This window comes from Zalophus californianus, chromosome 17 (genome assembly GCF_009762305.2).
Source record: "Zalophus californianus isolate mZalCal1 chromosome 17, mZalCal1.pri.v2, whole genome shotgun sequence".
Classification (NCBI taxonomy): Eukaryota; Metazoa; Chordata; class Mammalia; order Carnivora; family Otariidae; genus Zalophus; species Zalophus californianus.
In genome coordinates this window covers 39301612-39328866 of record NC_045611.1, presented here as the reverse complement: position 1 = coordinate 39328866, position 27255 = coordinate 39301612, and the positions used below count along the sequence as shown (strand labels likewise).

The 27255-nt window shown below is 49.5% G+C and overlaps 1 protein-coding gene across 3 annotated transcripts in view; it reads right to left on the bottom strand.

Annotated features, from left to right (window-relative positions):
• Window positions 1-27255, bottom strand: part of ZNF536 (zinc finger protein 536) — a 421493-nt gene that overhangs the window by 130656 nt on the left and 263582 nt on the right. For 2 of the 3 annotated variants that reach the window (XM_027619610.2, XM_027619609.2), the window contains exons 5-6: window positions 25937-26089; window positions 11566-13140 (exon numbers count right to left, since the gene is read on the bottom strand). In XM_027619610.2, the coding sequence (XP_027475411.1) occupies window positions 11566-13140; window positions 25937-26089 (1728 nt within the window). Of the gene's footprint in view, window positions 1-3103; window positions 4005-11565; window positions 13141-25936; window positions 26090-27255 lie in introns of those variants that run through there. The other variant, XM_027619611.2, reaches the window with a different exon arrangement.

The following is a 27255-nucleotide window of genomic DNA, read 5'->3' as shown; positions in this document are numbered from 1 at the left end:
ACATCTGCCTCCAGCCCTGTCCCAGGTGTGGAGAACACCTCGGAGTAGCCTGTTCTCGGGGCCTGCCCCGGCATTCCCCCCAGGACCCACAGAACACCCGAGTCCAAGTCGGAGAAAAGCGACTTGTCCATCATATAAAAAGAGCAATAATTTAGGAAATTAATTGCAAATTTACTTTCCCTGCTTGGATGCCTTTCTCCTTTTATGTGGATAATTGAGAGCATATTATATTAATTTGACAACAAGAGAAGTTCAAAAAGAAAACTTAACCTTGTGAGCAGCGGGTTACGATTTGGATGGGTGTGTCTGGACAATTCCACAACAAGCGCAAGAGATCAACTCGTCAGAAAGCCAGCCAGTGGCTGGGTGCACAAATGGGTGTTTTTGCTAATGAAACAGCTTTGCAGAGCTCCCCAACTTTAACCTTGAAAATGCACACTGTTTGCTCAAGAGGCAGAATCCACTCCTGCAGAGACAAGGCTGCCCGTGTGCGGCTGCATACTTCGGAATGTAATTCAATCATCGTGACGTCTCTGGGAAAGAGTGACTCTACGTGAGCAATAATCATCTCCCAAAGTTTACCCCCCCACACACCAGAATATCTGAATTTCATCAAAGCAAACATATTTCCCAACATGTGTAGATGAAGCAGGAGATCTGAGGACTCTGTCCTATCATAAGCTGCAGAGCACCTTTCCCTTCCTGGGGTACCCCACCCTAAGCCCGTTACCTCCTTCAAACTCCAGTATCACCTCCCCGGGGCGGGGGGGTCTCCTGTCCACCTCAGATCAGTGGGCCAGCCCTGCTTGGAAAGGGTCAAGGGCAGATCCGGGAGGTGATGCTTGGGGGTGCCCCCACCGGAGTCCAAGCAGGTGGGGTCTGTTATAATCCCACGTGGGAATGTGGGGTGGTAGACAAGAGAGCAGTGAAGACCCCACACAGCGCTCTGATACGCAGTCCGCTGGTGTCTGAGGCCTGACTCCCCCCAGCTCGATCACGGCACACAGGATGTTCCCAAGAACACTCGCTCACTGGGTGGGAAGGGAGTTCTGCCCCTAGGCAGGAAGGAGGAGGAGGTGGTTGGGAAGCAGGGGTGCCATGAAATGAGAGCTGGGAGGAGGCTGGGATTCGGTTCATAAAAGCAGGAGGAGGAGAATCCACAAAGGTCCCCTCTAAGCTTGAGAAGTCGCCACTGGGGAGCAACTCAGGAAAGACTCCCTGCCTTAGAGGCGGAGATGGGTAGAGACCCCGTTAAGGAATGGGCCCGGGGAGGAAGAGAAGACAGCAGACGCAGGGATGAGCCACCCAAGGAGCCCTCCCACTGTCAGCACGACGATTCTGTCCCCCTTCAGTGGTACTCCCTCTATACCCAAGGCCCCCAGCCACTCTCTGGTTCCCTGAGCCCCCGCTGGCTGGGCAGCCCGGGGCTACAGGGTCAGCGAGGCTTCCCGGAGTGTGCAGAGTGACTGGAAACGGTGAACAATGCCCGGGGCAATGTGCTCAACCCTGAGCGGAGGCATGGAGGCCCAGCAGCCTTCCACAGAGGCCCCTTTCATCCCACCCGTGTCCCCAGGCCTGAAGCACTGGTCCAGAGAGGCCCCGGGGGTGCCCCCTGCCTATACAGAGTGGATGGTGGTGAGCCCCATCCTAGGAGCTGCACCTGTGGCTTCTGAAACCAGGAGGGAAGATAGCACCTCCCCGCAGGGACGCGGCATGCCTGCCGAGGTGACACAGGCCTCCTGGAGCCCTCAGGAGGCGAGAACCCAGGGAAAAGACTCGGGGGGCATTAGAAATAAAGACAACGCCCTCCTGGAGTCCTTTCTGTCTGGCTCGGGGTGGCCACATGGGCCTGGTGTAGGTCACTTGGCTTTCCCTTGGTCGGGCATTTTGGGATCCACCCTGTTTTCCACCAGAAGCCACAGTGCGCATTCTCCGTTCCCCGGGAACAGAATCATGAGGCAGTGGTGGGCACAGGGAGCTGACAACCTTCTTCGAGATGTATGATTTTCCTGTGGGCTTTCGTCATGTACCCCAAGACTCAGAATCTCTCCCTTCTCTCCTCTTCTCCCAAATGAGAGACTGCACTATCGCCCCTTTGGGGGTGGAGATGACTCGAACAGTTTGCAGGAGCCCTACAGGAAGGAACGTCCCAAGCGGTCAAGGTGCTACGATTGTCTCATGGCAAAGGCCAGGGTTGTTCAGGGGGACATTCCTGGGCTTCCATCCCCTCCCACAGGGGACCCTTGATTTATTTGGGAGTGTAGGGATTCTGTCAAATGATGACCTTTTCCTCCACAGGACCCATTAAACGGGGAGCTGGGACGTACACGGAATTCCAAAGTTTCCAAAACGGACCCTAGCAGGAAGGCTTAGAAACACTGCTGAAGTGGCAGGGGCATGAAGTCCAGCTAACGGACAAAAAAAAAAAAATGAAGCAACAAAAACGGGGAAGCAAACTCCCTCCTTCCTGTACCCCACCCTTCCCACCGTGACCTGGGGTGAGGGGCACGGGCCGGGCCAAAGCCTGTGACAGCAAACACAGGCACAAGCACAAAATCTCCGCGGACAAAAATATCCCAACTCCAACGATTCCGAGTACCTTCCCATTGAAAACTACCCTTCACGGGATGTAAAGAAAATGTCGAGGTTTGCTGCAGGGAGCCCGGGCACGGATGGTCTCTTCCACACCCGGGATGGGGGACGGCAGCCTGCACGCTCTGTGCTTCAGTTCTCCCTACGCACGGGGCCTGGGAGCGGTCGTGGGGCCTCGGTGCCCGGAGTCACTGGTACAGAGACTTGCACACGTGTCGCCTGGCTCTGGCCCACCCACCACGGCACCTGCCCCAGACCAGGAGGTGCCTAGACATTTGCATGTTTAGGAGTTGTTACTTGTGGGCCCTGCCTCAAGGTGCGTGGAAAAATGCAACAAACTGTCTAGCAAATAGCCCGGGGGTGGGGGACGGGGTGGGCAGCCCACTAGTATTCCCTGAATGTCCTGCTGAGGCTTCCAACAGGGAGGGCAGCTCTTGGGGGGGGGGGAAATGCGGGGGTGTTGTGGAAGGAATTAACATAATGACTCAAAAGTGCACTAATGTTTCACAGCTTTTGTTTTATTAGCAATACCAAGATAAGTTATTGAAGCATTTTTAGTATTGTTTTACATTCCATTCATAAATGACCTAACTTGTAACTCAGCATACAGCACACTTAAAGATATAGTTTGACACGTATTCAGAAAGCTACAATTATTAGAACTTACATGCCTTCATTACCAGGAACACCTTAATATAATCTTCTCATTACTTCAACAATACTCTAGTCCAAAGCACACGTTAACCCAGCACAAGTCTCCACATTTTTGCTTCCATCACCACATTTGAAGTTGTGGGTGTCAAGGTGCTGTTCACTGGAATGTTACTGTCCTCTGTTCCTGGTTCTTAGGACGACCTGACACAATATTAAACTAGCAATAGTACTGCTTAAATACTATGGAGAAAGATAATGACTGCACTTTTCTGTATTCTTCTAAAGTGTTACAAAATACAGGACAATCGGACACAGGCAGTAATGCCAACAAGACCCGCGGGGCCGCGGGGCCTGCCTCCAGAAGCTTGGCGAGCTGGTGTAGCAGAACCCGCCCCCCAGTCAGATTTTTCACAGGTGAAGGGGCCTCCAATCCACCAGCATTTGTCACTCAGGATTCACGACTTTGAGGGAATTTTCTCTCTTGTTCAAGTTACTAAGCCTTCGCGATCCATGACTAATAGAGGAACATACGGGGCAATATTTTTAGCCTCCCTGATTCTCTCCTAGATATACTGTAGGTTGGTGTGCCATGTGTATACACATACATATGCCAATAGTAATTGTGTATTCAACACACATACGTGTATACATTCTTCTCTTGACTTTACACCATTAACAAGCTGCAGATAGCCACCGAGGAGCACGAACAGACAAGGGCCAGTCCAGCTGGACCGACTAGAACAGGGGGTGTCACTTACCTGCAAGAAAACGTGCAGATTCATTAAACAATCCAGAAACCATGGAGGCGAGAGGCATTTGAAAGCAAGGACAGGGCCACACTCCCTAATTGTTTAATGGAGTAATGACAATAAAGCAATATTTATAAAATTTGGTCCTTCCGTCTCTGGCTAAAGCAAGAATAGTCTATGTGATTAGAGCAGGTTGGCAATTAGGCGTAGAGGTGCTGTTGATCAGCGCTAAGTAATAGGAGATAATTACTACTTATTTGAAACCTGGGCTTTGCACACAACATCTGAATATAAAAAAGAAAGAACCTGATTCCTTCAGTAGCTAAGGTGTGGCCCTACAGCTACATGGCTGTCAGTGCCAACCATCACTCTGAGTCAGTAGCCGGAGAAGGCAGAAGCCAAAGCTGAGGCTTGGGATCCCTGCACTCGGCGCGAGACAGCAAGGGGGTCACACTGTCGCTACTCCACACGGCGGGGGCTGGCTGGCCGGGCTCGGAGACTCTGCGCGTCCCCGGGGGATATAGGCGTCTGGGCTGACAACACTCTCCTCTCTCATCCTTCCCTTCCTCCCTCCTGGTCTTAAGTCATTACTGGGGAGAAAAAAATGTGTGTCCGTGTGTCTGTGTGCGTATTTTTTTTTTTTTTTTTTTTTTTTTTGAACCAAAGAGCTCAGCTGCTGTCTTCTCTCACCCTAGGCTTGGTCCTGGGCAAGAGGTATCGAGCAGTCCAAAAAGAATATGCGCATAGAAACCAAAATGAAAGCTACCAGACTCTTCTCCGGCTTCGGAGGCACTGTTGATTCAGACAGTAGCTTTTGGAGCCAAAAATATGCAGCAAAAGGAAAGGAACATAAACAAGGCTAAATGTCACCAGTGTTTGCCGACTTACAGACACCATCCATTTGTTTGTTCTGAAATGACGAGTGGACCATTTGGCAAATACAATGGTATTCACACAACAGTTCTGTCATCCTGCAGTGCAAACGACATCACGTCAGTGGCATTCCCATTTAATTTAAAAAGAGGGACGGGGAGGAGGAGGAGAATGCCCAAAGAGTTTAGAGAGGCTGCCATCCAAAGAGGCTGCCTTTTCATCAACACAGTGCACACAGTAAGGCTTTGGACCAGAGAAGAGGCGAGCCGGTCCATGGGTGCTGGTTTCTGCAGGAGATCCCAGAGGACAGCACCTACCCTTTGTCCCACCAGAGTCAAAGGGACAAGGGCTGCAACGAGCTGCGAGGCAGCCAGCAGGCACGGGGCGGGCAGGATGGGGTGCTGATCTGCATTAACTTAAAGGATCTGCCCTTGGACCTCAGCACAAGCCAAACAGTCCTCCCTACTGGGGTCTAACATTGGACCTTAGACACACACTGCTACTGGGAGTGGGCTGGACTCTGGAAGTCAAAGAACAATCTGCAAATGATAAAGTCAGGCAAAGAAAACGAGTACAAAGTTGTACTTCATCGACAGTCTCTGCAAGCCAATCCCTTCAAGAACCAGCTCATAAAGAAGACAAGAAGGAGGAATGATCGCTCATCTGGATTTAAATAAAGCATGGCAGCTCCAGAGACAACAAGGCCCTACCGTGGAGATCCCCTGGGTCTTCTAGGCTAACCGCCCTCCTTGGCGTTGACTGAACATGGGCTCCCGTACATGTGGTGGGTTTAGATTGTGTGTTTCCCTTCCTGTGCCATTTTCCTAACTTAACCCCCTTTCTTCATTAGAACCTGCTGGCTGGTAGGCCACATCTTCAACCTTAGAATCATCCACCAGACCAAAAATGTGCCAAATGCCCTGGGCTGTGCACCTGTATGTAGCCTATGCTTGGGTGTCCTAACACACACACACACACACACACACACACACACACACACACACACACACACACGGGAAGTTCTCACACTGTTTCCACACATTCCGGCCAAGGCCCCCTTGGACTTCCCTAACTGACCACAGAGCAGGAGGGACTTACTTCCTCCCCTCCGAAGCACTTGCCTTCTACCAGGAAGGCACAGAATTGGGTAGACCCTGAAATGGCAGGGCCACTGTGACAGATGTCGGTTAGGCATCCGACTCTTCATTTCTTTCAGGTCAGGTCGTGATCTCAGGGTCATGGGATCGAGCCCCGCGTTGGGGTCCATGCTCAGCACGGAGTCTGCTTGAATTTCTCTCTCCCTCTCCCTCTGCCCCTTGCCTCTGTGCTCGCTCTCTCTCTCTCTCTCTCTCTCAAATAAATAAATAAATCTTTAAAAAATAGTCATTTGGACATTGGCACCATTCTCTTGTGCCAACACCATGTGGACGTTCATTCCCACTATAAAACACCAACTCAACTGAGAACCATTTATCCAAGCTCCTTTACATCCATCGTCTGGTTTCATCCTTCCACTTCTGCCCACCAGTGTGGAAACTGAGGCTGCCACAGTGGGCTATGCCTGGAGTCTGAATGACACCTCCGAGCCAAGACAGAGCTCCTGCTTTGTCCTCCTCTGCCTAGGCTGGCCGTGACCGGGGAGACTCTGGAAGTGCCGTGAGCTGCTGAGGGGTCTTCTCCTGCAAGTCTTTAGTGCAACAGGCAGAGAGGTGGCCTTCCAGGAGCAGGTACACCGGGCCCTCTGGGTCTACAAGCCCTCTCTCCTGGGAAAGTCTCTTTTGTGTCTCTGGCTTTGCATCACGGGGCAATAGGTGGAGCCCCGGATCTGCAGTCCTGGGCCTTCCCTGCATCATCTCCGCAGCCAGTGGGGCACACAGGGTCCCACGTGTCCCCTCTGGGGACAACACAGCAGCACATCCTTCTTTACAGGAGAGCCAGGGGTGACCCGGCAGACGTGGGCCAAGTCCAGCTCATTGCCTGCTTTAGTAAATAAAGTTTTACTGGAACACAGCCGCGCCTATTTGTTTCGTTATCATTTATGGCCCCTCCGGCACTGCAGGGCAGGGTCGAATGGCCATGACCAAGACCACACTGCCTGCAATCCTAACTTATTTCCCCTCTGACCCTTGAAGAAAATAGTTGCCAACCCCTACTTTAGACTGTGTAGCCGGTAAATGGTGCATATTTTCAGACCGTCCAGGCTGGAAATCAGTGAGGCTTTTGGAGGACAGAAGTCACATTTTAAGAGCATTCAACTTGGATGTCCTGGTTCATTTTATCACACATCTCAGAATAGATGATGTGAAGAGGTTTCAGTGGACTCCGTGTTTTTTTGTTTGTTTTGTTTTGTTTTGTTTTAGGGAGGGGTCCTAATTCTTTCATTGCTATGGAAGCCCAAGGAAATCTTAGTGTCAGGCATAATTTGGGTTAGGGAAGCCAGTTTCCCAGTAACCTACGAATAATAAACTGGGACTACTGGACCTTTGTTGCTAATGGCCCTGCCTTCCCACTAGCTTCCCCTGGGGCCCGGCGGGTGTCTCGGTCCTGGAGCTGCTGTACAAGGGCTCGTGCCCATGATAGACATGCTAGTGGAGTCTCCTCGCTCAGCCTGGCTTCCCTGCATGCTGGTCACTCCAGAGCTTCGAAGGGCAAAGGGAGTCATGCTCTTCTCACTGCCTTTCTCTTTAATGCTTCCCATCAACCCTACCGCTGGGCTCACCAAAAGATACAGAACAAACTCTGCTTGCAAGACTCAACACACAATGACCCCCAGCTATCTGTCTCAGGTTTGAAAGGCAAGGAGTAAGGGTGATCTGGTTGGTTTCCAAAACCACAAACTGGGGTGAAACATGCTCTGTAACCTTGCCATGCAGCCAGCCCTCTAGGTGCTGTACAGATGGACCTTTGTGCCATCTGGGGCACACAGAAGCCCATGCCTCCCATGCTCTCCGACCCCAAGCTGCTGGTTGACCCACCAGTTCATCAAAGTTTTTCAGACTGGACAAGGGGATTGCCTGCCTTGTCATATTAGTGGCTGTGAGCACTGCTCTGGGCTGCCCTTACTCCCTAATTAAATACTCGTGTGGCTTCTGTCCCATTACAGGACCAAGGTCAAATCCATTCCAACAAACCCGAGGGCACATCCAAGTTCTTTAATGGCACTCAATGACCTTGTATGTCATGTTCTTCAGCGGAATAAAGAAATGTGGGCTATGCCTGGAGTCTGAAAGACACCTCAAGAAATGGAAGCTTTAATTGGAGTGGGATTTTGCCTAATGAAATCAGGCCCATAGCGGGATCTGACCTACTCTAGAAGCAACAGTGTATGTCCTCCAGCTTAATCCAAGATGGCTCCTCTTTGGGATCTTCTGTGATACATCTCTGACAGGTGAATGCTCTACTGTCTACGGAAGGACCTTTTGAAAGTTCACGCACGGGCTCTGAACATTGGCATGTGCAACAGGGCTCTCCTGCCCAACAGATTGGGCTGGCCCCTCTCTTCAAATCTCTTTTCCGAACCAGAATTAGAAACGCACTGGCTAGGAATGGGCAGTGCTCACTGGCCAGGGAACCTGGGCCCAGGACGCCAAGCAATGTAAGACCAGACTTTTAACAGTTCGGCAGCAGGCATGCAGAATTAGGGAAGCAGAGCCTACAACAGGAGTATCACCCACAGGTTTTAGGGTTAGATGCTACCTCCTTCAACTAACCAGCATGTGTCAGAGCAGCGGCTGAGCTCGGGGCGGGGGGGGGTAGTCTGCGTGATCCGAACAAGATTTTTACTGATGCTTCTTCAAACACTTTTACATCCCACGAGAATAGAAACAGATGGACATTAGCTCCTCCTACAAGCCTGTTTCTAGGGGCATCAAAGTTGGGATTTGGGTTTACTAACTAGACAAAATCAGACCCCAAACTCTCTTGAGATGAGAAATACCAGAATAATTCTTTGGTTTGGCCAAGCCCAGCTTCTGGAGGAAACCAGGTATCAAGCTGGTGGTTCTGTTTGGAAATCCACATCCACTTTGCGTGGAGCAGAGAAGAAGGAAACAAAATCAAGAATATTTGATTCCTTGTGCCAATACCATTTCCACTCTTGCAAAGTCAAGCCAAGGGCAGTTTGAAGTGTTCAGCTATCATTTGTGCTTCTGGCAATGTTAGAAAGACAGTGAGCTGGACTGTGAGAAAAAACGTCCCCAAATGCCCATTCGGTACCCAGTGGGGCTTCAGTTTTCCCTCCAGATATCGTCTCCTAGGAAGGATGCCTATGCCTGGCCCGCCTGCATCCCAGGACACGCAGCAGCCAGTAAGAAAATAAGAAGAGGATTTAGATTATGGCAGGACTGGTGCGGGAGTGGGGAGTGAGCACTGCACAGGGCCAGGCTCATCCTGGAGGCAAGAGGATGGTGCCTCTGCCCCACCCCAAACAGGCTCAAGAGCCCGGGAAAGGCCTTCCCTGCCTGCTTCCAAGCTCAAGCAAGAGGATAAAGGAGCAATGAGGCCCAAATGAAAGGCAGAACTTGTGCTCGCCAGAAGTAGGCAGTTTACAGCCAGAGGTTTTTTTTTTTTTTTTTTTCTTTCATGTCTTCCCACGAGTGCAAAGAAGAGCTGGAGGGCATGGACCCTGACCTGAAGGGGCAACCACGATGCCTGGTTTTGACCTGACTGGTCTGAGGGTCCTCATTCCCCTTTCCAGCAAGGGGCCACAACACATACTCCAGGATCTGTGGCCCCATGGCTGAAAGGTTAACTAAGCAAAGTTTTTTGCACATACCCTGGAGCTGTCAGGGGAGAGCAGTGAGTTGCTATTTTGGGAGGGGGTGAGAAGTGCCTAACAGTGCCCTGGTCCTGCCATTCAGAGTACCAGGCTCATTAGACAGCAGGCTCCCTGATGCTGCCTTTCCCTCCACCCTCACCTGTGCAAAAGGACACCAGTGGGCAAGCTCCTCCAAGGCAGGCAAGCCTTCCTCCAGCATTGATAGGAAGATGGGAAAATTAATAGGGGTAATATGAGCTCATTTCAATAAGAATGAGCTTAGGAACATGCCAGGTTTTGATCTTTTCTGATGCACAGATTCCTGGCAGGAACTGTGGTCCTACATAGGTATTTGAAAGAACTGAAAATAGACTTTTAAAAGATCTCTAAATAATAATAAAAGAAGGAAAGTCACAAACTTAAAACAACAATGAAATTTTTAAAAAAAGATTTAAACATTGCTCCCCCAGAAGAAAAAAGGGGGGGGGAATTGGACTGACATAAAACCCTTTTCTCCTTCTTTTAAACACTGTTTTTAACTGCTTCGAAAGTAACGAATTGTATGTGGATAAAAATAGATCTGGGGGTGCTGGTTAATGGGGCCTTATGAATCATTCAGCATAAGGAACTGTCAATATTTTTTTGAGCTGCCAGAAATCCATTTAGTGATTTTTGACAATTCAAAAAAAAAATATTTCTGACTGCTTGATCCAGTTCTTAGCGAATTAGGGGAGGAGAGGGGAAAAGAAATATATCAATTTAAATTATGAACCAAGCCCAGCTTCCTGAGTTCTGCTCTGTGCTCAAAGTCACGTCAGAATTAAGAGCTTAAGAATTACTCCCTTCCATTTTCCTTCCCTCCCTCCCTCTCTCCCTTCCTTTCTTCAACAAGTGCATTTCAACAGGTGCATTAAAGTCACAGACATCCATTCATAGATTAAACGTGGAAAGGTCCCACGATCATTTATCTCTGGCGAGGATATCCGGGGACTGGGAATAATACACTGGGCTTCTAGTTGGAGAAAGGCGATCGGATATGAATATCTGGGTGCCAAGAGAATGTCTTTGATCCTCCCTGCCCACCCCAACGTTCATTTGATCCAATTCTAGGCTTCAAATTTACGATTACGTTTTAAGATCTGGAATTACTTTGGGGGTAACCACGTTCTTGAGGGAGGTAAGTAAGGAAGTGCCAATTTGCTAACAAGATCAGGCAGGCATAAGTCCAAGACACACAGGATCACAACACTGCTAACCAGGGGTTTCACAATGTACATTTCTTGTCAGAACAACGGACAGACAGGTGAAGATACAGAGGGACAGAAGGCGATCGTAGGAGGCCAAAGTCACAGTAACTGCCATGTGGAATGTCTAAAGATGAGTCAGTCACAAACACCCTGAAACAATCTCCTTGGTTGGAGAAAGGATCACTTTATTCTATAGCGTGTTTAGTGTGATAGGATTTTTAGTACCCTCTAAGTCAATACAAAGAAAAGTTTAAGGAAGCGGGTTTGGCTTTAGCAAAGCAGGAAGCAACTGTCTTTAGCCGTCTGACGCAGAAGTTGAAAACACTGAAGGATTTGCAAGTTACCACGTCTTTCTGTTTTCGTTTTTGTTTTCAAAAATATTCTCCCCCTCAAGTTAGAGATTAAAAACAGAAGCGGTTTGCACGGTCAGGCCCCGCCCCCCTCCGCACCTTCGGTACGGGCCTTTCGGGTCACTGGGGTGCGAACCCGAACACAAAAGCGTGAGTGCTAGAACTTCCAAAGGAAATCAACTCTCGTGATTGTCTACACTGCATATTACAGCATCACTAGGGTGTTTTCATGGTTCGTTCAAAATGTGCTAACGGAGGAGTCTACCTCATTTTTTTTTAAAAATGCACAATTCAGCACTGATGTTTTGGGAAATGAACTAAAGGAAGAGGGTTCTAAAACTTACCACACAAGTCTGGCCTCTTGATACATCCAGAATTTGCTGTGCTACTCGCAAGTCCGTTAAAGGCTGCTAAGCCATCAGAACTGTAGGCCCTGAGGACCGACAGCATGTTCATCGGCTTCTCCAGGCCCGGGGGGGCCCGCTCTGGCTTGGGCAGGCCCGCCGAGGGGTCCTGGGCTGGAAGCAGGCCCGGGCCGTGCCACTGCTTCTCGGGCGCCGGGGGCACCGGCGAGACTAGTCCCTGGACGGGCTGAGGGGCGCCCACGGGCACAAGGCTGTCGCTGCTGTCGCCACCACCGCCGTCCTTGCCAAGGGCGGACGGGGCCTTGCTCATCATCTCTGGCTCCGTCTCCAGATCCTCTTCGTCATTGTTCTCTCCCTTGGAGGAGTCCATGTCCTCCGAGGAGGCAATGTCGGAGAGGTCATCGGTAGGGTTCTTGCCGGCGGTCTCGGGGATCAGGATCGGGGCGTCCTCTTCTGCGTGGGCCTTCCCGTCGGGCTCCTGGGTGGGGCCGGAGCTGGAGGCCCCGGAGCCCACCATGCCCGGGTAGACGCCAAACTGCTTGTAGAAGTCGGACGGGAAGTTACAAAACGTGGGGTCCACCAGGCCAGGCCACGTGCCGCTCTTCTGCTCCCCCAGAGTCTCCTTGACCGGCCCCGGGGCTGTCTTCTCTGAAGCAGCCTCCAGAGGCCCAATCATGTGGGAAAGCGCCATCTCTTTGTTTGATTGTGCCGAGGGCAGGAGGGCCACCTTACCCGCCTCCCGGGCCTGGTCTTTGCAATTGACCGTCACCCCGATGGCGCTGTCTTTGCGTTTCGCTTTGCCCAGGTGGTTGGCCTGCAGGTGAAGAGCCATCAGCTCCATGGATGAGGTCGTGAAAGCACAAAACAAGCAGCCGTGCCACGCGATGCTGTCTTGCACGGTCACCGACGAGCCCGGCAGCGAGGCGGCGTCCGGCCGCACCGACAAGTCCAGGGGCTCGTACTGCGATTTCTCTGACTTCCTCGGGACCGCCTTGCCGCTGGCTTTGTCCTCACCACCGTCCGGCCCGTGCACCTTCATGGAGGGAGGGTCAGACAGGGCTTTGTCCTTCAGGTCCTTCTCCTTCTTCAAGGAGCTTAGGACAAAGCTGTCCATGAACGCTTGCAAGGACCCTTGGAAATTCACACCATTGCTCACAATACTCTGGTAAGCTCTTCCGATGTCCGAGAAGTGGGCGCTTTTGGAAGGAAGGTCGGTGCCTTTCAGGGTGTCTGAAGGGGCCTCGGAAGTCATGCCGGCGGCTGGCCCCGATGGATCTGCAGACGAGAGCACTCCTGCTGTCCACTGCTGGGAGGCAGGGCCGCCTCTGAAGTCGATTCCGGGGAGGCTCTTAAAGGCCCCCCTCAGGATGTCTGGCCTGATAAACAGAGCAGCTTTGTTGGACAGCTCGTCCCTGTGGTCTTGGTTTGGGGGCTGTCCAGACAGTGGCCCAGCTCCGTTCTGCCGCTCCCGGTGGTGCCGCTCTAAGTGGTATTTTAAGGAGGCTGACTGGGTGCCGGCATAATCACAGTGGGGACATTTGTAGGGTTTCTCACCTGCAAGATTTCGGCATAAGGAGAGAGAGAGAAAAAAAAAGTGTTTATCTCATTTTGGTGTGCTGAACAAGGCTAGAAGGATCAACATTTGTTCTTGGAAACAAAGCAGCTCAAACTAATGATTAGTTAGAGAACAACTGTTTTTTAATAGAAGAATAATTCGTACTCTTTAGCTTTTTTAATGATTTTGTACCATTTGGGACTATTCAGGAATGACATACTATCTACACACAATTAGCTATCTTTTTCTTTATCTAACATGTGAAAACGGCTGTAGATTTAAAAGCTATGATTATGAAAATTAAGCATAATAATTTCAACCACAGTGATCATTAAAAGTAGAAGTTTAAAAAGACAAAGTATGTAACAAATGGGTGGTTGCAATATTTTGTGTATACAATAGCTCTAAAATTTGTTTAAATTATACACATGGAAACCATTTTTAAACCTAAAAATTTTATGGCACTGTTACGCAAGACTGAAATGAATGATTTAAGTCTTGCTCTGCAGTAAATCATGGATATAATTAGCAAATGGCATACTGCACAAGTAATTTATCATTATTTGGAGGGCACCATTCCAGACGAGCTCAGATATCTGCAGACCTACTGCATTGTTTCTAAATAAAGAACTATAAATACCGATTCTATAAAATATTAATACCATTACAGAGCATTATGATTGCAGCATATAAAGACATATAGTTAAGATAAAAAGCAGTCAATAAAACTTAAAAGAAAATGAGTAATAAAAAGGTACAAAATATATTTAGTTTCTGTATTTGAAATTAACATTATCTACTGGTCTTTGTAGTGCCTTAAATTTGTACTAATGGCAAACCTAATGCTCCGGTAGTAAAATGTGTAATTTACCTATAATAAGCGCTTTCTAGAGAATAAAAATAGCTTTAAAGAGTGTTTTAAAACATATAAGATCATTTTCAAGAATTAAATATTTATTTAAATTCAACACCCAACTTCTATTGTTCTTTCCACCACGGAAAAAATACCATAACATACAGCCTGGACCTGCCCATGTTGTGGGATAGAGGAAGGGGAGGAGAATAAGCCGATGTGGATTTAAATATATTCCAGGAATTTGTTTGCAATCCAGGGTCTTTTCTAGACGTTGGAATCGAAAAGCTCCCTGGAAGAACCAGGGCTGTGGCAGCCCATTGGCCGACGCCCAGTGGTGCCCCGTCGATATCCACAATTACTCCTCCCAGGAAACTGTGTCCCCCCAGTCCTTCCTCCATTGCTAGTGTAAACCAGACTGATGTAAAAAGAAACAGCAAATCGTTGGTGAGCGGTGCATCCCGAAGACATTTTACCGTGACCCAGTGGAGGCTCCGACTCCCAATCTCCAAGGCGGAGGGCATTTGGGACTAACACACTTGAGAGGAGGGGAGAAGGATTCCCGGGTATTATAAATAAGAAGCCCATCAGCCCAGGTTCTGAGCAGGGGACTCCACATCATCTCCAGATTTTGTCTTGGAACCTTGGAAAAACCATGCCTGCCTCTCCAAAATGGTGGCTCTCTGCTCCTCATTCACTCCTGCAGGCCGCAGAAGGTCTCCCCCAGACACATCAGAGATGGCAAAGGGGCCCAGCTGGGAATGTATTTCTCTAAATGGAAACGTCCCAACTGTATCTGGCTAGACCAATGACATAGATCGAACAGTAAGACTCTATCCCCGTTGAGCTAAAGGCATAAATGGCCTCGGGGACCATTCTCTCACTTCTTGGACTCAATCCATGGTAGGTTCAGATTCACTCCAGTGATGCTATTTGGGTATCTCATCAGAAGCTAGGGAACCCTCAGTGGGACAGGTGCTGTGCACAGGCAATTCTGGGCTGACCTGCAAGTCTGGTGGCCAGTTGGAGCAGGAATAGGCCCTGGAGCTGAGGGGGTAATAGCAGGGCTTGTGATGGGAGAGCCTAACCAGGGACTCAGAATCCTGGCTCCCCAGGTTAGCGGGAACCTCGGGGAGGGCCCCGCACTGAGAGCTGGCAGAGGTGAGGCCTGCAGGTATTGGGTGAGACTCAGGTTGCATTTCAGAAATGCACCTGGGAATGATTAAGTACATCTGGCAAAGGGTTTGCAGAGAATGCACGGGCATTCATTAGCAGGAGCTACAGAGGGAGAATGTGGACTTTGGCCTCCAGGCCTCAATGGGGTGGGGGGTGAGGAGCAGTCTGACTCAGTGAGGACTGCAGGGATGCACAGCGATGTCTATTTCCAAAGGACGCACATTTGAAATGTGCACCGGAGCTGTGGTTCTCAAACTCGATTGTGCATTAGAATCAACAGGGGATTTTAAGACATTACTTCCGGAACCTCATGCACAGTTCGGAGTCTCGAGGTTTAGGGTAAGTGTACCTGGTGATTCTAATGTAGGGTAAAGAGTACACTTTGAAAAGGCCAAGGTGAAACTGTTTGAGTTTTAAAAAATGCTGATACCTGGTCCTACCTGCACCTCCCCAAAATTCTGAGTCCACCGGCCTGGGGTGAAGGCTGGGATTTGGATGTCTCAAAGACCCCGGTGTGGGCTTCTATGTAGCTGGGTGGAGAAGTACTGGGGGGAGTTTCCCAGGTGGACACTGTGGGATGGCTTAGCATGGAAGGTCTGCTCTGGACCCTAGGAAGTGTTTGGAGCTGAGGAACCCTGGACCAGAGCCCCCATGCTATTTTGCACTCCCCGGGGCACAGGATTCCCATCCTGGGAAATTTGCTTCCTCAACCTACAATGTAGGAAGGTGGTGTACTTAGTACTCCCTAAGACTCGTGTCAGCTCTAAAACCCATGTCAAGAGCAAAACCAAGTCTCCTGAATGGGATCAGAGACACACGTGTACATACATGTAGGCACCCACACACCCAGAAATGTGTAGATCCATTCACACATAATGGTTTTTTAAAAAAGATTTTATTTATTTATCTGACAGAAAAATCACAAGCAGGGGGAGGGATATAGGGGGAGGGAGAAGCAGGCTCCCCACCGAGCAGGGAGCCCGACACAGGGCTCCCTCCCAGGACCCTGGGATCATGACCTGAGCCGAAGGCAGATGCTTAACCGACTGAGCCACTCACGCGTCCCAACACACAATGTTTTGATTGAATGAATGATTACCTTCTATCCCCCAAGTAGAGAGGGCAATTGAGTGAAGAACCAAAGAGATAAGGCCCCCAGTTCCCATTGCTTTCAAGGGAGACAGATCATACAGTTACTAAAGCAAGTGAAGTTCACACATACCACACTCACACACACACACATCACAATCCATCACATGCACAGCATTCATATACACACACTCACACACACATATCATACACCGCACACATACCACACACCCATCACACACTCATACACCACACGTGTATACTACACACATACACCACACACACAACACACACACACACCACACCCATCACACCCTCCTACACCACACATGTACACTACACATACACACACCCCACAGACATCACACACACACACACATAGCACACACCCATCATATGTGCACCCCACATACACATATACATATCACACACACACACACACACACCCCACACCCATCACACCCTCCTACACCACACATGTACACTACACACACACACCCCACAGACATCACACACACACACACACAGCACACACCCATCATATGTGCACCCACATACACATATACATATCACACACACACACACACACACACACACACCACATACATAACTCACACAACACAAGGAGAAAAACTTCGTTCAACCCACTGCTCTTTTAAAGTTCAGAATAGGGGCGTCTGGGTGGCTCAGTTGGTTAAACATCTGACTCTTGATTTCAGCTCAGGTCATGATCTCAGGGGTCATGAGATCGAGCCCCGCATCCGATTGTGGCCTCAGTGGGGGGTCTGCTGGAGATTCTCTCTCCCTCCCCCTCTGCCCCTCCCCTCCACGCTGGAGCTCTCCCTCTCTCAAGTAAATAAATAAATGTTTAAAAAAAATAATAAAGTTCAGAATAGGCCTTGGCCTCCACCCCCCAGGGAAAACACACCATAGCTGAGAAACAAGAAGAGTTCATCTTAGCATCTGAGTCTCCAAGGGTCCAGGCCCTGCTGGATTAGGGCTATTTAGTGAATTTTCAAGGGTTGTTTTGGCTACACGTGATACACACAGGCTCTAGAAAGCCCTCCCCTGGCCTTTCTCTACCTCCCGCTCAGGTCAATGGAAGGCCCCTCTGCATGGTTCCACCTCCTGCCTCGTTCCTAAAGGCTTTGTTTGGGTGAGGCTTCCTATCACCCCAGTTCCCCCGAGAAATGCTCCAGAGCAAAGTTCTAGGGGATAAATCCACCCCCTTGGATTTGTGTTTTAAAAAAACAAAATCCTCGGTTTTATTTTCTTTATAACCCTGAAACAATAACCACGACTGCCGTCTCCTTTTTTTTTTTTTAAGTCTCCTTGAAGGCCTCCCTCACCTTCCTGGGCTTCATCCCTCAGAGGGTAGAGGGGATGCTTAGTACTAGAGCCTGCACCCACATGGGTGCATGGCCGGCCAGGCAAACCCCAGCATGGAGTCACCTGGACAACCCCAGGCAGCCCGAGGATCTCCCCATCACTGGAAACATCCCAGTGGTTACCCAGACATGCCTCCCCGCAAGGGTGCATTTCAGAGCGCTGGGGGCAAACTCCCAACAGCGGCCTAGACTAGGCGGGGAGAAACCCAGCAGCCCCGTTAGCAGGCTTTGAGGGGTGGTCAAGCCCTTCTCTTGTGTTTGATGACTGACGGCTGCCAAATTTCCCCGTGCTGGGAGCTGCTTCATAGTCAGGGTCTCTGTGGCTGGCCCCATGCTTCGACCCCAGCATGCTGGGCGAGCTCTAACCAAGCCCTAGGCTTCTGCCGAGGAATGGGTCCGGGGGCCACGCGGCATTCCCCACACAGCCCCATGGCCCAGGCAGACCCAGACCCTGTCAGCGCTCTGTCTAGTTGAATGATTGGCCACTTAGGCCATAAATTGGCCCAAGTCTACTGGGAGGATCGCTGAGACTGCCCCAAGCTTTGCAGGGGGGTCATGAGTCCTCCAGCCGCCTCCACGATGTTCGGCGTCTGCTGTCTTTTCATCTGCCTGTGGTCGGAGCTGGACACACGGACGCCTTCGGAGCCAGGCAGATCAGAGGGTTGTGCAAAACAGCAGTGGAAGGGATAGATGGCTGTCCCAGAGGGCAGCCACCACTGACACCAAGAAGCTGGGGACATGAGGACCTCTGGCATCTTCTAAGAAAAGCCCCGTATCCAGATTTCTAATCTTTTTTTTTTTTAAGATTTTATTTATGTATTTGACAGAGAGAGAGACAGTGAGAGAGGGAACACAAGCAGGGGGAGTGGGAGAGGCAGGCTTCCTGCGGAGCAGGGAGCCCGATGCGGGGCTCGATCCCAGGACCCCGGGACCATGACCTGAGCCGAAGGCAGACACTTAACGGCTGAGCCACCCAGGCGCCCCCCACATCCAGATTTCTACGCGCAATATCCTTGTTTCTCAATACTGGCACCTGCTTTCAAACGTCAAACACCGCAAGCACCATAGCACCCTATTCTGCAGCCCGGGTTTGCACACGGCAACCTGTTTGAAACCTGGACCTGGGAAAAGGATGCCCAGTACTGAGCTATTCGCCCACTGGGGAAAGCAGGAAGGACACCGTTGGCCTTCTCTGGGGAAACCTCTCACAATATTTTAAAGGAATAAGATATGGGCACAAACAGTACATTTCTAGAAAAGAGATTTTTGCTAGAAAATGCATACAGAAATAAAAAATCATCAGTTCATCATTCCAACAGAGTAATGAATTACTGGAAACATCTTACATTAAAGCAGCTACCCACTGACACATGGCACAAGATGTATATTCAACTTTGGGATAACACTGATAACGTCTCCTGGTCTCTGTACCATACATTTTTAGAAATATATGACCAAGTGGTTTAATTAGTTCATTGTACCTATTTTTACATGAGCATGTCTTTCATCATTCTGAGCCTCTACTTTGCACTCGATGAGTCAAAGGAACCCTCACTGTTCTGGGGAGTTACGTTGGTACTCCTCAGTGGAGCAAATACCCAATAGCGCCTCTCCAAAAATAAGAGGTGGATTCACACTATTCTCTTTGGAAATCCCTTCAGCGAGCTTTTAAGGAGTGCTTCATGCTTCTAACGTGTGTGTGTGTGTGTGTGTGTGTGTGTGTGCGCGTGCGTGCGTGCGCGCGCGCTAAATCTCCAAAAGTGTTTTAACTTTTAAGTTGGGTAACTGAATATTTTCCCGTATTTGCATCCTCTATTTGATATTTATTTAGTCTTTCTACATGTCTTTACTTAGTTAATACCAGGAGAGATAAATATGGTGGTGCTTTTGCTGCGAAGCTTCAGTACATTAATATAAATTGTACACTAATTCCCCCAAAGCATATATATGTTGTAAACCTGAAGACTTTTCACACAGCTGCTTATTGCTAAACAGTGCCTTGTCCAGAAGGGGACAATCTGTGTCTCTAATTGCTGTCACTGAAGCCGAGATTCATTATGTGACTTTCCCATTAAAATGTGAGCATTAATTTGTATAATGAAATATCACCCACTGCAGTGTTCATTAGCCATGCCCTACTGTATACGGCACATTGTTAGCTACCTAGAAACTGTAGTTAATTTCACTAATGGATATTTCCCTACTTAGTGTTTGGTAGGAAATTTATACTGTAACATTACCTCTTAAACTTTTAAGGAAATTTAAATTCAATCAATTATTTTCAACAAAAGTTTGGGATGTCATTAAGGCAGGAACAGCAAGGTTGGGGGACTGTGGAGGAATAAAATGGGCTTTTAGTTCATCTTAGAAATTAAAAAATGATAGAATTTAATTCAAAACAAAAAGAAAAGAAAAAGAATCGTCTTTGGGGCAAGCAGATCTTCCCCCCCCCCATCATTATTCAAGTGGCTGTCTCCCACTAATGACAAGAACACATGCTCTCCTTTTACGGAAAAAAAAGGGGGGTAGGCACCCATTTTAACCAATCTCTTTTTGAATATTTATTCAATGTGCTTTCATAAACGTTTAAAACAGCCTGGTTAACTTACCCAGAAGAGGAAACAGAGAAGCATCAAAGGTAAGGGATGTGGACATCAGGCGTTAGGCACCTGAGTTAGGCCCACTGAACTCTCATTTCCACCCACAGCTAGAGACCAGTTGGTGCTTGGGAAGCTCTTTGAAGATGAAAGGTAGTTTCCAAAACGGCATGTGTCATTTATCATCTCCTGAGGCGGCCTTCCACACCTCCAGGTGCCACAGTGGCCGCTTCCCTGCCTCATCGCCTCCCTAACCTCTCTGTGCTGATGGGGAAACTGAGGCACGCAGGGTCAAGGAGGCCCGGCCATGGGCCATTCTGAGTTAGGGGTAAAGGAGGAGCCAGGGTGTACAGTACTTCCCTTTTACATCGCCGGGAGGCTGCGTCAACACACCTTGTGGGTACAAGTCACTTCCTTTCCTCCCGCTGGTTATGGTGTGGACACACACTGTCAAAGAAATGTTGCATTAATTCCCTAAAACAAGCCCAAAAATCCACCCAGAAAAGTAAAAAAAAAAAAAAAAAAAAGCAATACAGCGCAACACTTAGAGGAGACAGATCTGGGTTGCCCCCTGCAGTTGATGCTGGGCAATTCGGAGTGGGTCACTTCATACCTCTGTGTGGCCCCCAGTCACCAGGGTGCTGTGAGGGTTAAGGAGGGAATTCAAGTGCAGAGCTCAGCACAGTGCTGGCCACCGTTACTATTATTGTTCTTATTACCCCATCCCTACTGGCTGCATTTTTCTGCCGCCAGCCAGTGGCTACTGTGCTGTATAGACACAGCCTCGGTCAAGAGGCAAGAGAATTCCCGGCCCCCGCCCCCAGCTGGGCACACATCCATTGGAGGGTACTGCAGGACATATAGGTGGTTCTATCAGGACAGAGAAGCCTTGCCCGGGGATAAGCATGCAAGCGAGAGCCAAGGAGGGCACCCCATCCAGTGACTGCCTCTCTGAGGCACCCACCCGGCAGGGGTGAGCAGAGCTGGGTGTGCCCACCAGCCCACCCTGACCACAGCCGAGAGCCCTTGAAAACCACCTCTGGCTTCCCTGCGCAAATCCATTTTCATAAAGAGGTTCTCAACTCAGGGCCGGACCAGTGCATGCAGCACATCAAAACCAGATTAATAAACCACTCGCATAATTTGAGAGGGGAAAAAAACTAATGAGATTTATTTTTAATTAGTCCCTGAACTTTCATGCCTCCAAGTTTTCATGAGTGAGGTTGCTTATTACATTTCTCTAAAATGGTCATTCCTGAGACAACAGGGAGCCTCCTGGGGAACCCAACGCACAGGTGAGCCGCCGGAGGGGACCCAGCCTGGGGTCCCGCGGCCAACACGTGGGGTGTCACACCTGTCTGGGGCTTGTGTGGGGGACACACCCTCCTTCAGCCTTTCAGAGACTGACTGATCAGCACATGCCTACCTCCTATACACACAACAGACACACTGGACCCTGGAGGGTCTCCCTGAGATGGGGCTGGTGCAGGCGGCAGTGAGGGGAAGAAGGAAGTTCATTTTCAGGGAGCCCATCAGGGAGCAACTGGCCAGCCTCGGTTGGGGGCAGCCTAGGGGACATACCTGCCTCCTATTGCTGGTTAGGACTAAATGCTTGCTGATGCATCCCCATGATGGTTAATTTTATGTGTCAACTGGGCCATGTGGTACCCAGACATTTGTTCAAACGTTATTCTGGGTGTGTTTGGGAAGGTGTTTCTGAATGAGATGAGCATCTGAATGCGTGGACTGAGTAAAGCAGATTGCCCTCCCCAACGCGTATGTATGTGGGGGGCCTCGACCAGTCCATTGAAGGCCCCAACAGAACAAAAGGCTGAGAAAGGGAGAATTCACTCTCTCGGCCTGTCTTCTAGCTGGGACATCCACCTTCACCTGCCTTTGGACTTGGGCTTGGACTGGGACTCTCACCCACTGGCTCCCTTGGGTCTGCCAGCTTGCCTTGCCGAATGCTGATCCTGGGACGTCTTAGCCTCCGTAACTGACAGAGCCAATGCTTTATAATAAATCTCTTTATATATATGTAATCTATTCTTTGATTATCTATAATATATATTACATATACTTAGAATATATCATATATTATATATATACCATTTCTCTGGAGAACCCTGGTACCACCTCCTTTCTGAGCCTGTGCTGATGGGCCCTGAATTCAAATCACCTGCGTGTACGCGAGATGACCAATGACACACATCCAGTGACTGGATCTTAATCAGCCTCAGATGCTGTGAAACAGGAAAGCAGTTCAGCCTCCCCTGGGTAGGCAGGAAGCAGCGTCTGCCCTGAAAGAGCCAGAGTGGGGTGGCCTCTGGGATGTGAGGGTCCCTAGGGAGCCCTGGGGTCCTCCGCGTGCCTCCTTCCATCCTGCAAGGATCAGCTGCAGCTCAGGGGGCAGCAGAAACGGTCTAGCTCCTGCAGGCTCTCCCCAGCCTCCAGGTGTTCAAAGCAACCTGACTGGTGCCTCTCCTCCGCACCTCCCTAATAAACAGGTGTTGGGAGGAGGAGGGCAGTAATTGAGTTAATGTGTACTGGAGTTAAAAAAGGAAAGTGGTTTTTATCAGTAGATGTTATATGATCAAGACGGCTCATGAAGATGGAATAGGACAGGAAAACAGCGAATGTACCACCTCATCTCCCGACCAATTAAAATATATTTATTACACACTGGATTTTTAAATGTGCTCATATGGGTCCATTATAGAAAAACTTCAGAAGATGGTATTTTGGAAAACATGGATTCGGTTTCATAGACCACTGGCCATGTTGCTTCGGAATCCAAGAACACAGAGAGAAAGGGGTGGGGCAGTGCAGGACGCCCCCACAACTGGAGCCCCGGGTCCCCTCGTTTGTTAACAAATAACTTGATTTTGATTTTTAATTACTCGTGTAATCTACACTTCAACATTGTCATAATGGATATTTATTTTGGTGATTTAGAACATGTAACACTTTCTGTTCTATTCAAATGCATGAGTATAAGCATGTTCCAACTTCTTTGTTCTTTGATAAAAAGGAAATTGATCTTTATCTGGTTACCATTCTGCCTTTTAAACACAGCAAATGCTGTTTCTGAGGGGGGCTGGTGGTGTGATGTTTCCATGGCTTCTTTCATTTTCTCCCTTATTCCGGGAAGTTTCCGGAATGCCTCTTGTCCACGGCCCTGTCTTGCTTCTCTCAGTGTCTCCAAAGACTACTGGTCACAAATCTCAGAAGTTTGTGAAACAGAGGAAACGGAAATTTGGGGAAAAGATAACCTTTCTCAAGCTTTAAAACTTCAAAAAGCGGTATCCATTGGCTTCCACCCATGTTCAGCAGGACTCCTGCCAAGTGTGGTCCTAATTTACCCGAAATATTCGGCGGAGTGTCTCCTATTACTGATGGACCAGCTGATGGGAGTTGGGCCCCGCGGGGTCAGCAGAGCTCCTGGTTGGGAAGAACTGCCTTTTCTTTCCTAACCCACACTGCCTGGCAGGACAGACTTCAGCTGTGGTGAGCCACCAGCCACACAGTAAGCTTGGCCCGGGGGCCTGTCCTCTAATAAGAGGACAGTACCACAGGACATGCCTGGCCAGGTGTTCACACTCCTGCAGACAGCCCAACATTGGGTGCCCCGGTGGATTGCCTCCCACTTCCTGGTATCTGTGACCCCTCCTTCCCCGACTACCAGCACAACCCAATCTGGGGAAGAAAGTGGACATCAGCATGATCTGAGAAAGCCAGGTATCTGAGCGGCCTCATCCTGAGCCTGATCACTGGGAAGACCTCACTGAGAAGGGGACTTTGGTGCCAAACTCTGAAAATGAAGGAGCAAACCAATGTACCTGTCTGGTAGAGAATTGCAAAGGCCCTGAGGCCGGAACTCAGGAGGCCCTCACCAAGCTCGATGGGGAGAGGGTCTTCTATATGAACCCGCAGACCAGCTGCCATACTGTGGCTTCCAATGGGTTCACATGGGCAGGTTGCCTTTCCAAAAGGACCGCAGGTTCCCTGGGGAAGGGTCCACGTTCCTCACCACCCTTGTCCCCTCCGTGCCACCTGGCACAGTCCAGAGACTATAGGAAGTTCACTAACTTATTCTCAAGTTTGTTCTGACATTCAAGATTTCAAATAAATTTATTGTGTCCCCACTACATGTAAGGCACTCTGGTAGGCCCTAGGATTCTAGAAATTATAGCAATTAAAAACATGGACAATATTGCTACCCTCACATTCGACTTGGTGGGAGACAGTGCATAAGGAAATGAACAACTAAGCTGAACAAGATAATTTCAGGAAGTGCTAAGTTTAGGAAGAAAATTTAACAAGGGGCACGAGGGATATTTTAGACGAGGTAATCAGACATGGTCTTTCTGAAGAGCTCACATGGAAGCTAAGCCCCCAGTGACCACTGGAGGAAGGGCGTTCCAGGTGGAGAGCACAGTGGGCACGAAGGCCCTGCGGTAGGAATTGGCGCTCTGCACTGGGAGCGGGGGGGAGGCGGAAGAAGGCCATGGGTTTGGAGAGAGATGATCAGGATGAGGAATGGTGCAAGATGGGTCAGATCCCACAGGGCCTGGGGGAGGGACAGAACAGGTGCATCGTTTGAGAACCTCCCTCTTTGCTCTGGATAACTCTAGGAGAGAAGTGCTCTGGGGCAGGGAGGGGTGGACGATGGCGATGCTTAACTGTGGCCCAGACCACGAATAAAGATGGCAGCCCATGGCCCACTGACACCTGTTCTTGGGGCTCCTCTCTCTGTGTCAGGGAGATTTGCGGGCACCAGGTGAGGTTCCAGGTGAGGGCCTCCTTCTCTTTAACCACACACTGCACCCAAGGCCCACATGCACTAAATATCCTTCACAACCCTGAGCTTTATTGATTCCTTGGGAAATAGACCACAATTATTTTTGAAAATAGATGGCATATTTGTCTATCCTCTGAAGCAGCTCATACTCCAATAGATAAAGTGTCAGGAGAAAAATCAAAGAAAATGGAGGTGTCCATATCTCAGATAGATTTTTTTTTTTTTTTTTTGGTATTGGCAATGTGCAAACGACTAGCAGAAAAGCTAAAAAAAAAAAAAAATGACTGAGGGACAAGGCAGACAGACCCCCAAGAAGTCCTCATGTCAAGGGCCTAGGAGGATATGAAAACAGGAGAAATGACCACGGTGGTCCAGCAGCCACTTCACCTGTTTGGTTAAGAGCACCTCCACTCTTCTTTTGAGGGGACCCAGCCGAGAGCCACCGGTCCTCCATCCCGGGTAGTGCGCTGCCTCCACCAGCCCAGCCCCAGGTGGGGGCGCCGAACCCCAGCTGGGAACGTGGGAAGGGAGCTGCCCCGTTCCTTTCACACTCAGGGTCTGAGCCGGGCTCTCTTGTGCTCTGCACCTGCAGGGCCCCTGATCAGGGCGAGGGGTCCTGCTCCATTACACGCATCAGCAAACCGTCCCGGGGCCTACGCCCAAGCATCCTCCTCCCAGACCTGGGCCACAGGGGTCTGCGTCTACAGGCCGAGTGCCGCTCCGGAGGGAGGCCAGAAGCGGAGCGACGAACCGGGGCAGAAGGATCCCGCAGCGGTGTCCCGACAGGCCCGTGGAGGGCGCAGTGGTGCTGGGGGCATCACAGGGGTGACCTGCGCCGAGAGCGTGGCCCCTGCTGGACGCTGCGCCCCCAGACGCGCCCGCACCTCTCACCTGTGTGTATCCTCAGGTGGACCTTTAGGTGATGGGATGTCCGGAAGGTCTTCCCGCAGTACGGGCAGTCCTTCATGGCCGAGCCCAGGCTCCTCTCGCGAAGCAGCGCAGGCTGCTGGACGCCGGCAGCTCTCCCAGCCTCCTCGCCGATGTCTGCAGCGGAGGAGAACATTCGCACATCATTTCAGCACGTCAGAAGCTGTTCACACCAAAACTGCTAACACCACACAAAGTTAAACATGTCACTACTACACCTGTCTATTTCATTCTTTAAATCTGACAGAATGCTGACAATTCATGTATTTTCTTGTTATTCTCTTAAATTATTTCATCTTCCCCATCATCATTTTAAGCAGCATATGGTACCTTTATATTGAACTGAATTAAACAAGAAAAGAAACAGCTGTGTCAGCAGCTGGTTTGATTTCTTCTTTTGCTTAGCTCCTATTAAATATTTTTTTTCCAAAAGTTTAAAAATGTTGGTGTTTGTTGAATCTGATTAATTTGTAATATGGACTAGCTGGAGAGCTCACTATAGGATCGAAATCACATTTGCATTATATCTAGCAACAAATGGAAGAAAAAAAAAATGTGTCTCGGCCGAGTCCCGAAGACATGCAGACATACAGCTATTTTGGGACAGGAAAGACAATTATCCACAACTGATCATTTCTTCCTTGTAGAGCCTGGTATCCATCGCTGGCTGCTGTAATCTTATGAAAGGGAGAAGAAAAAGTATGGAAATGCGATTCCACAATTAGCCCATGATAAACATATAGTGACATATTCGAAGTCATGTGCAGAAACTCAGCTGCAAAACTCTCATAAACTTCGAGCAGAGCAGTTAAATCTTTGTGCAGTGACTTGAGAACTTCCTCTGTAAAGTATCAATACAAATTTTCCTTCTTGCTGTTATTTGTTATGTAACCCAAACCATTAGAAAATGGAATAAAATTTACATACGGCTGCCTTCTGCACAGAAATGATGGGACATAATAGTAAATAAAACCGTGAAAATATCTAGTGGTTAGAGGATATGTTATTGCAACACCCAAGGCCCGACATCACACTGCCAGAAAGGCGACATCCAGGGACCAGGGCAGGAGCTGGGAATCTGCAGCTCTCGGGAGGGGAGGAACCAGAGCCCTCTCCTCTGGCCTTCCTGCAGAGCCAGAGGCTCACCCCCTTGGCACAGAACACAAGCCCCTGGGGCTGGCGGGGTCCCAGCCCACCCTCTAGGATGCATGGTAGATCCACTAGGAGAACAAGGGGACCTTCAGATAAAATAAGCAGACCCGTGAGTTCTGCAGAGAAGCAGA